At 38.6% G+C, this 12,054-nt stretch overlaps 1 protein-coding gene across 1 annotated transcript; it reads right to left on the bottom strand.

Moving 5' to 3' along the window:
• On the bottom strand, positions 2,644 to 5,318 carry LOC107625114 (E3 ubiquitin ligase PQT3-like). The gene is made up of 4 exons (XM_016327692.2): positions 5,023 to 5,318; positions 4,820 to 4,942; positions 3,707 to 3,779; positions 2,644 to 2,952 (listed from the first exon to the last, which is right to left on the bottom strand). The coding sequence occupies exons 1-4, from the start codon at positions 5,226 to 5,228 to the stop codon at positions 2,644 to 2,646; spliced, it is 711 nt and encodes a 236-aa protein (XP_016183178.1). The 5' UTR covers positions 5,229 to 5,318.

Genomic DNA, 12,054 nt, shown 5'->3' with positions numbered 1-12,054 from the left:
GGATGATTAGGCTTGAATGAGAGGCCCAAACGTTCAAGGAAGGTGGTCTACGACTTGTCCTACGTCAGGGAGCCGCCGTCCGAGTTGTGTGTGAGAAGGTGGGGGGTGGTACTTACAAAACACTTCGATGCCTAACTCAGCAAAGGGTTAAGCATATTTAAGTGTATTGAAACTTAAATTTACCTGAGTGTATTTATAGGAGGTGAACCAATAACCACCGTTGAAGTAGTTCAACTTCTGATGATGGATAACTATCCATTTATCTTAGGGTTGTTGAGGTCTCTCTTCTAAAAGTGGGAGAGAGATTCACGGAGGCAGTTATTCACTTAGATGTGCTTACGTCGTGCCCGACTTCTTGAAGGAGGTCGAATAAGCGGTGAAGGCCAATCTGTGTGGATTGGGCCTTTTAACTTGAGTTGGGCCCGGCTTTGTGTTTTAGGCCAGGGTATGAACAGTGCCCCTACTCGAATCCTATCTCTTTAATGCGAGTTGGGTTCGAGTATTGTTTGAACTCGGAGATACTTAGGTTGAAGTGTTCCTTTTTAAGTCGGAAAACCGACGTGGTTTTGATTCAGAAACCGATGTGATTTCAAATTATCAATCGTCGTGTCTTGTCAACCGTCGCGTCCGTTGAGATTTTCATATTTATGCGTGGGGACAGTTACATTGGTAACGATGCACTCTTTTAATGATTGAACCGTTTTACCCCAGGTATTTTATAAATACCTTTCCCTCCTTCTTCTTTCTTATCTTTCGTTTTCGACACTTCCTTTCTCTGTTCTTACCCAATTCCCTTGCGCTTTCACCCGTTGGTGTTTGCCTCTTTATCTTCTTCTTCACAAAGGTTAGTTCTTTGTATCTCCCTTTCGCTTTTTATAGTATTTTCTGTTTCTTCTGTATGCTTTGAGAATGAGATTCCTTTATGATATCTTTACTGTTCGTAGTAGGAAGATTTTTTGAGATTTTGGGTTTTCTTTTTTGCGAAAGTCTTTTTGGCTGTGATTATTGGCTGCTCTTGACTTTTGTTTGAAAAGAACTGCTTTGCTGCGGACTGGCTTTTGATGATTTCTTTTTGCATAATGTAGGTGTTATCTTTTACGTACATTTTCCATTTTCTGAAAAAATGTCTTCCCATGTCCCTGAACTCTTATTGAGATGGATAGATTCCTCTGTGCTATCTGAACACCTTTATTTGAAAATGGATGGTTGAGCAGTTTCGGGAGAGCTACCAGGACTTGGAGGACTCCATTGTTGAGGATACTGAAGAGGTGTTTAGGATGCTGAAGCAACAAGTCGGAGTTATTGCTCCCGACTTGGACCTATCCCCTTTTCATCCTAACAAGGTTGTTGTTAATGGAGAGATAGTTTCTCCTCCTCGTCCCCAAACTGATTCCGAACTGAAGACAACGGGGCAACGCATCATTGAATCCCCTTTCCGTGGGGGTAGATATGCCGACTTCTTCTGCAGCTCCCGAGGTGATTTCAACTCCTGATGCTGAAGAGATCCCACCGACCCCTCCAACTTCTGCGACCGAGCCAACCTCTTCCCTTGCCAATGACTCAAATCCCCTTTTTGGTCCCATGTGATGATATCGTTAAAGGCCTGACTTGTGGGTCCTTTTTATGAACTCTTTATATTTGTTTATATGTTTTGCTGGTGGTTCCTTGACATTCGATCCTTTTTATAGGATCTTTAACAATTTTTGTTTCGTTTGATCCTTTTTGGATAGGACCTTTAATAAAGTCGTCGTTTTATTATGCATGTGATGTTTTTGGTTTTGATGAAAACCTTTTTGAAGGCTTTTTAGTGTACTAGGTTTCTTTGTGAAAACCTTTAGTGTACTTGCTGTTTTCTTTGTGAAAACCTTTAGTGTACTTGCTGTTTCAAGCTTTATAAAGCTTTTTGAGAAAAACTTTTCATCAAATGAAAAAAAATTATCTGAATTAGATAATTTTTCTACTGCCCAACGTGATTAGAGGAAAACTCTTCGTTGAGTAATCCTTTTGTTTTGGCAAGGTCTTTATGAATAGTCCTTACCCTTAGTCCCTTTAAGGGGTTTTCGCGTCTCTTTGTTTTTCATTCGCTGAATTTCTTACATTCAATTTTGTTTATTGAATCGTTACTGTAATTTAGGTTATTCTTGCAATGCATTTTATACTACTCGGGATAACCGACTTTTAAGTCGTTAGATACATTATCTCCGAGACATTATGATCGACTTTTATAACCTCTTTACACTGACTTGTACCTCGTCGCTTTATCTTGCCGACTATGTAGGTCGGTCAATGGATTTTTGCGCTTTTCCGAGCTTAAATCAGTGCGTATCATAGTAATAATAAATGAAAATTTTAAAGAAAGAGATAAAGAGATATAAAGAGAGATATTATTACTAATGTAATGTGACTTTACAAGGGTTCTCTTGCTACTAAGGGATTGAAATTTCTGCCCCTTAGCCCTCGCTGTGATGCCTCATTAAAACCCCCTTCAGGAAAACCCTTTTTGGAAAAAAACCATGATGTCGGAAAAAAGAGTACATCAAGGAGCGAGGTTCGCTTCTAGCTGTAATATCTCTTCATATTACAAGCGTGCCATGACCTTGGAACTCGGATCCTCCTTGGTCATTTCTTCCTCAGCGGGGAAGCTTATGCGGCAGAAAACACTGGCCTTCTGTTTGCGGTCTGCAGCTGCAGATGATGGTGCAGTTGAGGAGGTTTTAGTGGTTCAGATGACATCCGGGAAGAGGATTCTGACCAGTGGTGGCGACGGTGGTGATGGCCTCTTTCTCGATCACGGTGGTCTCTCTGGTCGCGATTATGATCATGGTCACGTTCACATTCCCGATTACAATCCACATGGTAGTCAGCTTTTCTCTTGAGCAGTTTGTGTTTGTTTTTGTTTGGCGCACAAGGTGACACACTCATCCTTGTTACCCTTGTTACAACTTCTAGACCCTGCATAATATAGACTAGAAGTTTAACTCTCAAAAGGCAGATCTATGACATGACAAGAATGACAAATAAAACATTTAACTGCCACAAAACAGACTAACAATATACTGATCCAAGCTTGTTTGTTTTATGTTCGAAAAATAAATAATGCAGTACGGACCATATATTAGTTATTAAAACCATATAGACAAAAATTAGAAATGTTAAATTTTAATCACTATACCCTGTCCTCATTAGTGGACAACAATTATGAACAGAACCCTTGCAACCAGGATAAAAGGCATAAATCTAAAGGTATCATAGGTCAAAGAATATCGAAAAACAATAGTCCATAAATGATCGCTAAAGAGACTCTGATTCTCTGAACTCAGAGAGAGCATATAAATTTAATCACATTACTGTTACCATCCAAGTGCAGCAATGCAACTCTAATCTAGTTATACCAATTCCCTTTTAATCAACTTTAAACCAACCGGTGGTTGTTGATTAGAGATATATGGTTCTGAGTGGGCACTGCTCCCTCAACCATTTATGACCAACAAGAATAGTACTCTGTAAAATAAGCAAGACTAACTGCTAAGACTACTATCCTCATTTAAGAAGCCAAAACAGTGAATGGCATCATCTAAAGCAATTACTGTTCAAGCTCAAGGTTCAAGTTTCTACCAAAATTTAGTGGGAAAAACCTAGAAAGGTAAATGATGCATACAAGTCCACAGATAAATAAAGGCAAAATAAGAGAACAAAAAGCACATACAGTTTTTGATTTCATAGGAACATCCCCAATACTGCTCGCTTCCCTACCAAAATCTCGATCTTTGGAGAAATCCCTATTTCATTAAAGAAACACTCCAATGATAAACAAAACAGAAATACCTCGAAAATAACCCACATAAAATTACAAGCAACAAGAACCACAATAACATTGGAAAATTTGGCAACAAAAAATTCATTAGACAACGTCAATAAAGAATAGATTATCTTGTAAACCAAAGCTTTTGCTAAGATTAACATGCGACCCTTGTCCTTTATTAACCCCGGAAAAAGGATAGCCGTACCCGCTACAAATCATAACTATTAGAAAGTAAAATTATGTTAAATCGTAAACAAAACAGAGTCAAAATACAGAAGAAATATGCAAAAGATCACATAGACGAGCAATCATGTCTAAAACAGATATAACTCAGTGGTAACAGACATTTCACTGTTAAGTTTAAATTCCATATATATTTATGGGATGACATAGGTGTCAGTTTAAATAAAATTACAGTGATCATAATCTAATTCATTTTTTGGAATATATCCAATGGCATAAATCCCTTATCTAGAAGTTCTGCCCTATTTAGAATATCATTGCTTCGGTTTTTCCCCTTCATTTTAAGAGTTCCAACAATTATTGAATTCATCATAGAAGATTTTTTCTCTTGTTAAAGAGTCTATTCTTTTTCCATCATTTTTAGAGAAGTCGACAAATTGGGTGGCGCTCATAACTATTTATAGGATATATATTTTTCAATCCAACTATTGGATCACACTAACAAATAATAAAGATCATCTATAACACATTTTACCAAGATCAAACATTAACAAACATGTAATTGAAGACCTCTTTATCTATGTATATTTTGAACAAACATATTACATTATTTTCAAGTGCATAAAAGATATAACAAATGATTTTAGATTGACAAAATATTTTTAAGATGATCTATAATATATAAGTTTCTAATCCAACCGTTGATTTTTTAAAAAATTACACGAATAAAAAGTTGAACAATGAATATTTACTTAGATCGACACTAGTGTCAATTGATTATATATATATATATAAAATAAAATGAATCGCCATCCAGGAGTAATTCTGTTTTACCTATCAATCAGTTTCTCATTTTCACGCTTTCTACAACGATCAGCTTTCCGAGCTTCAAACTCCTCTCTACTCATAACTGGAGGTGGAACATTCATCCCTATGCCATACTCAGCAGCAAGATCCCTAAACAATAATTTAGCTTTCTAAAATAGTAATTATCTAAATATGCAAGACAAATTTTGATAATAAAAAAAGGTACATACCTATGAGGTGGAACAACAGGCATCATGTAACCCTGCATGCCAAATGGATCATGAAGCAGACCACCTGCAAATGGCATGTCCAAGGGGCCCAGGCCATAACCCATCATTTGCATCGGGCCACCATATGGTCCCATAAATCCTTCCATACAAGGTTGCATGCCATTCCAGTATGAATTGTAACCAGGTGCTGGGCCCATTGGCATCATGTAGGTCTCAGCCCCAAGGTCGTGTGGGGTTTTCCACTGAAAATCTGCAAGAGATAAAAATAATTTGACATTGTTACAAATAACATAAATAGAGGTCGTCTTTATCTGAGTGACTCCCTTATCTAAATTAGTCTCCAAGAATTTTAAAAGCTACCATTTTAGTCATAAAAAAATTACAAATTAGAGAACCAGAAAATATATTTGGACAACATGCAATAAATTTAGGAGAGACGGAAACACATTACTTGTTGAATATGATGGACAGAAAAAGCAATTGTACTTTCTTGAGTCATGAAATCCAAAGTCCGTCATCATTGATATTGCGGACGTGGGACATTTTGGACAAAATCAGTGGGTCCTTCATCTGCCAGCATTTCTTCAGCAAAGAATCTCCATATAATTTGAGAATTGACTGAGAGGCAGGAAAGCTTTTCCCTGAGACATCCTGCAGGTTGGGACAATGATGTATCAATAGCTCCTGGAGATGGTCAAGTACCTTGCAGTCTGTTTCGAGGGTTATCTGAAACTGTAGGTCGATCTCGGATGAGATCTTCTGTGCTGATCGGAGATGACGTGTCCGGCTGTAAGTGGAGGCCGGAGCTATCGTGTCCGACTTGTTGAGCTTGGCTGCACTGCTGATCCTTCACCATCGGAGGGTGGGGGGTACCTGCAAGGGACTCCGATGCTTAAGTTAGCAAGGGTATTAAGTAGGTTTTTAGTAGAATCAGAGTATGAGTTATACCTGGGTGCTCCAGCGTATTTATAGTGGTTGTAGAGTGACCTTTTAGATAAGATAAGTTAGTTATCTTATCTTATCTTATCTTTTTGAGTTGAGGCAGCTTATCTTCAAGGGAACCGCCCTTATCCCAGTAGGCTTGGACTGTCTTTGGATTTGGGTCGCATTTCTCTATTTGGGCCCTTTATTAGGCTTTTCTGGTAATTTGGCCGAGCTCTTTGAGAAGAGATCGGATGATCTGACCTGAGAAGGTCGGTCGCTTTGCCGCTAACCATCCCGGGTCAGACAGCTTGACCCAGGGTATGAACAGTGCCCCTGCTCGAGCTCGGTCTTTCTTTTCTGTCGAGTCTTAGTTTTTAGGACTTCGATCCTTCTCCGTTTGAAAGTCGAACTCGAGCATTTTGTCGATTTTGTAGAGCTTTTTCTTCCTTTGAATACGGAACGTTTCCTTTGCTTCTTAAAAAAGCGCGTGCTTTTTTATTAGCGCTCCTGGCTTTGGGAATATGCGGGGCTTTTAATACCTTCATTAATTGGTTTTTAATTGCCCCGTTTCCCTTAACTTCTTTATTTTTGAATTTTACACTCAGGAAACGGTTTCTCTTCTTCGTAACCTCCCTGTTCTTTCTCTCTTTCTGTTTTCGCCTGGAGTTTATAGTTTCTCCTTGCGATATTGTTAGGTTATTGCTTCTTTTGTGGGTGACTCTGGATTTTGCCTTCTGTTTCTTACTTCCGTGAGGCTTTCTGTTCGAGGGGTGGCTCTTCTATTGCTTCTGCTCTCAACTTTTCTTCAGGGTTTTCTCCTGTTCCTCCAGGTTTGATTTTTCTTCCTTTTGCCACTTTTTTCCTTCTTTGCCTTTAGTTCCTGGTGAAGTTTTGGTTTTGCTTAAATGCATGTTTGAAAGCTTGAATCTTTATGCTTCATTGTGCTTGCTCGTCGCTATACTGTATGTTTTTTTTGGCTTTTATGAACCTGTTTGCTTCGCCCAAAAGATTGCTCCTTTTGATGACTTTCGCTATGTTTGATAATTTTGCCGATGAACCTTCGTAGAAAGTTGGTACCTTTTTTATCTTCGTAAATCGTCTTTGTTTAGGGTGTTTTTTCTCTAGAAAAGGTGGCGTTTTTGATGACTCCCTCTTGACTTCCTCTTGACTTCCTCTTGACGCTTTTGTTACTTGGTAGTTTCGTCCGAAACTGTGAATTTGGGAGGTAATTATTTCGATGGCTTTTCTTCATGGTTTTCCTCTCGGAGTGTTGTCTTCCTGTTAGGTCGTGTAGAGATGTAACTTGTAGGTTTCCTTGAGTCCTCGCTCCCTATCTTGCCCCCAAAGGATGCCCCTGGATCTTTAGCGTCGGTCCTTGGGTTTTCTTTTGTTGCTTGCATTGCTCTATGTCATGCCTGTCTGAGCTGTTCTGTTTTTTATCCGAGATGTTTTTTGGGTTAGTAATCTGCTTTCTTTTCTTCTTGCTGTAGGACTAGTTGACCTCATGTCTTCTCGCAAGAACATTGTTGAGACGTCTTCCCAGGTTCCTGAGGGCATGGCTAATTGGGTGGATGATAAACCACTATTTTATGGTTTATCTTGTGCTCAATTGAGTGATTTTTTTCTACTCTTTACCCACTTATAATTGCTAATATTAATCCTCTCTTATTACCATAAGATGCCTTGATATGTGTGTTAAGTGATTTCAGAGATTATAGGGCAGGAATGGCTCAGAGGATGGAAAGGAAGCATGCAAAAATGGAAGGAATACAAGAAGTTGGAGAAACTGCTAAGCTGTCCAGCCTGACCTCTTCGCACTCAAACGGCTATAACTTTAGCTACAGAGGTCCAAATGACACGGTTTCAGTTGTGTTGGAATGCTAACGTCCGGGGCTTCGATTTGATATATAATATGCTATAGTTTCCTTGACGCTAGGCGACGCGACCGCGTGATCCATGCGGCCGCGTCGCAGTGACGGAAACCAGCGCATTTGAATTCGCAACCAGCGAATTCTGGGCTATTTCTGACCCGTTTTGCGGCCCAAAAAATACAGATTAGAGGCTATAAAGTGGGGGAATGCATCCATTCATCATCAGGCTTTCATATTCACAATTTTAGGAGTAGATGTAGTTTTTAGAGAAAGAGGTTCTCTCCTCTCTCTTAGGATTTAGAATTAGGATTCTTTTCACTTCATGATTATTTCATCTTTTGCGATCACAGGTTCAATGTTCCTTTTATTTATTTTTCCAATTTAATTTATAAACTCTTCCATGTTACATTTGATGTCTTTATTAGTGCTAATTTGAGGTATTTTCAGATCTATGATTGCTTTCCTTTATTTAAATATTTTAGATTTTTCCCTTTTGGCTTTGGTTGATTTATTGGTAACGCTTGAGCTGTCAAATAAAGCAGTGGTTGAAATTGGGAGTTGCTCCAATAACTCTAGTCTTTCCATAGGAATTGACTAGAACATGAGGATTAAGCTAATTAATCCTCTTGATTTACCTTCATAGTTAGAGGTTAACAAAGTGGGATTAAAACCCAATTCTCATCGCAATTGATAAGGATAAGACTTCCAGTTCTCCATACCTTGCCAAGAGATTTTATTGTTATTATTTTATTTTACTTGTCATTCAATATATTCCCGCCTTACCTCCTAATAAACCCCAATTTACAACTCATAACCAATAATAAGAACATACCTCCCTGCAATTCCTTGAAAAGACGACCCGAGGTTTAAATACTCGGTTATCAATTTCAAAGGGGTTTGTTACTTGTGACACCCAACACGTTTGTATGAAAGGACTTTTGTTGGTTTAGAAGCTATACTTGCAACGAGGATTTATCTGCAAATTTCTAGACCACGCAAAAGTTCTCTCATCAAAATGGCGCCGTTGCCGGGGAATTGCAAACGTGTGCCTTATTATTGGTTATTGTAAATATTTTTTATTTTTGCTTGTTTATTTATTTTTATTTTTGTTTTTATTTTTGCTTTTTCATAAATTAAGAGGTTATTGGTTTTTATTTAGTTATTACAAAATTTTTCAAAAATTTGTTATTAGTGTTCATCTTGATCTTCGAGTTGTTCTTCGCGTTCATCTTGACCTTCAAGCTGTTCTTAGTTGTTTTCTTCGTTTTGATCTAAAAATTTGAAATTTGGTGTCATTTTATTATTTTTCTCTTTCTTCATTAAATTCAAAAATATTTTTAATTAATTTTTTCGAAAAAAAAATTTCAGATTTTTATTTTTAAAATTTTTATCTTATCTTATCTTATTTCAAAAATCAAATTTCAAAATTCAAATTTAAAAATTTTCAAAATTTAATTTTTAAATTCAAAATTTAAATAACCTTTTAATTAAAATTTATTTTTATTTTCATTTTTAATTTTTATTTACTATTATGAACTCTCACCCCTTTGGCTATGAGTTTGGTTACAATTATGTTGCAGGAAGAAGAAATTACAATGAGAACATGCATCAAGGTTGGAACAATCAAAGATGGGAGGAGCCACAAGGATTTGATCAACCCTCATGGCAACAACCACCTCCAGTGAACTATCAACAACCACCACCATATGCCTATGAACCCTTTCCTCAACATGACTTTGGACCACCATACTCATAAGCCTCTTTCCGCCATTTACCTCCATATGACCCTAACCCTCAACCACCATACCAACCACCTTATGAGCCATATGAACCATATATAGAACCACCCCAATTCCAATCCAATCACTTCCAATCACCACCACTTTCCTATGTATCATATCCAAGTCCGGCAACCCGAGAAGCAGAGGTTCGCCTAAAGGAAATAATAAATAAATTTCAAACAACCGTTCGACAACTGGAGCAAGTAGTAATTCAATGGGTTTCTAGGCGCTCAAATACACAAGGATCAGCCACAGCCCCATGTGAACAGTCTAACGAAGAGCGTAGCAGGAAGGAGACACTAGAGGCTCCAGTGGACAAGACAGAGCATGAATTCATACTTGAACAAGTAGAAGAAGCTGTCATCGTTCAAGAAGAAGAGTTGGTTGAAGACTTAGGAGATGCAGAACCTCCATGGGAAAGTTCAGTTATAGAACCCCCTTCCAAGACGTTTGAAATTGATGCTGAGAAGGGTGTACAACCTCCAAGGCATATCATAGTTGAAGACTTGGAAGAGGTTGATCAAGAGATGGAGATTCAAGAAGAAGAAGCACAACCTCCCATGCCCTTGGAAAGCAATGAAGAGAAGATTGAATTGGAAGAAAGCTACCAAGAGGAAGAGGTTGAAATTGAAGAAGCTCGCAAAGAGGTGGTAATTATCAGAGAAGAGCACAAGGGAGTGGAGCTTGCAATTTCATTAAAAACACCTCCCCCTAAGTTGCCATCATCCTTCACAACATTCAAGTGTGTAAAATTCATATCCCATAGCTTTCTAATCCCACTTGAATATGGGCTACTGGAGACGGATGGTCAACTTAGAGCTCTTTGTGGCATTAAGAGTAAGAAAAAGATGACCAGTGGTAAGAATTGTCCTGCAAGGTTCATTATGGTTGGAAGCTTTAAGTTTAAACGCAACGGTTGGTGTAGAGCTCAATTGAATGGGTCTAGGAAGTTGTTTGGAAGCTTCAGTGAGAATTCTAAAGCTGAACCACCCGGATGGAATCATGATAATCATCAAGAAGACGGGTGCAACAGCAAGATCTGGGACCCCGGAATCCATTCTATCAATAACCACTATTGGGGCCTGGTCACTTGCTTTAACTTACTTGAAGGCTTTCTGCGCCTAGTTTGGGATCCCGGAGGTTACTGGAGATACAAACATTGGTGGAGATTCCTGGATGAATTCAAGCACAAGCCACCATAACAGGAAACTCACCAAATGTCCAACTTAAGGACTCTAACTAAAAGTGCTAGGTGGGAGACAACCCACCATGGTATGATCGTTCATTTTTCATTTTTATTTAGTTTTATTTGTTTTCGAGTTTTATTTTATTTTATTATATTGAACCTGGAGTTTTGCATCACATTCATATTAACACTGCATTCTGCATCTTTTTTTCAGATTATCAAAAAAAAAAAAACAGCAACCACGCGACGCGTCCGCGTCGCAAAGAGATGGGAGACAATATTAATATGAACAGAGAGTTACGCAGGAGCAGCGCTGGAGGCGTGCCAATGGCACAAATTACCCCACGCGACCGCGTCATATGGGAATAATGACCTCCCACGCGACCGCGTCACCCACGCGACCGCGTGACCTGAAATCGGCGTAAAAAGGGTGTATGGCAGAAAGTTGAGCTGGAGTTGGGCTGGACTTGTGCTGGAAGCCCAAGCCCTACCACGCGAACGCGTGCCCCACGCGTCCGCGTCATTTTTAAAAGAAAGGCCACTCACGCAATCGCGTCGACCACGCGATCGCGTCACCCAGAATTTTGGTAAAAAGAGTTTCGAACAGAGAGTTGTGCGACCGCGAGGCTGCACTCGCGCCACTAGCACAAATCAAGTCACGCGATCGCGTGCCCACGCGTCCGCGTCACCTGACCTTATTGCGCACCACGCGACCGCGTCACCCACGCGATCGCGTCGCCAACGTCGCACAACCTATCCAGATTAGTGCCAAATTTCTTATCTTTTCTCTTCTAATCCTAATTTCTTCCTTCTCTCTCCTTTCTCACTTTCTTTTTCTACTTCTCATTCTTTTTCACTTTCATTTTATTTTATTTAATTTAATTGCATACTTTCATTCATTGCATATTTTATTTTTCTAAAGTTATTATTGGTGTTCAAATATTCTTATTCAACTGTTACATCTTTTCTGGTATTTTCATCCTTAATTTGAATCCTTGGTTAGCTTAGACTAGTGAGAGTGCTCATAATTAAGTATGGGGAAAGTTGAATTTGGAAATATTTGGTTTAAGGATTGAGTATGTTAGAATTTTCTGAAAATGTGAAAAAAATGTTTAGGACATGATTCATGCATCCAATAATTTAATCATATGCATTGAAAAAAATAAAAGAAAAAGAAAAATTATGTATTAAAAAAAAAAAGAAAAGAGGAAAAAGAGCAAATAAGAAAAAGGGGACAAAATGCCCCAAAGTAAATGTTGAAAACAATGCA

Source organism: Arachis ipaensis, chromosome B02, assembly GCF_000816755.2.
Source record: "Arachis ipaensis cultivar K30076 chromosome B02, Araip1.1, whole genome shotgun sequence".
NCBI classification, from domain to species: Eukaryota; Viridiplantae; Streptophyta; class Magnoliopsida; order Fabales; family Fabaceae; genus Arachis; species Arachis ipaensis.
The sequence above is the reverse complement of the archived record's forward strand: the minus strand, read 5'-3'. Positions and strand labels throughout refer to the sequence as shown.

Bases quoted from the DNA above. Each gene is read 5' to 3' on its own strand.
- LOC107625114 (XM_016327692.2), bottom strand. From the start codon at position 5,228: ATGATGCCAATGGGCCCAGCACCTGGTTACAATTCATACTGGAATGGC. The intron at 3,780-4,819 runs GTAAAACAGAAT...TTAATGAAATAG, and splicing joins AATGAGAAACTGATTGATAG to GGATTTCTCCAAAGATCGAG. The intron at 2,953-3,706 runs GTATGTGCTTTT...TATATTATGCAG, and splicing joins TTCCTATGAAATCAAAAACT to GGTCTAGAAGTTGTAACAAG.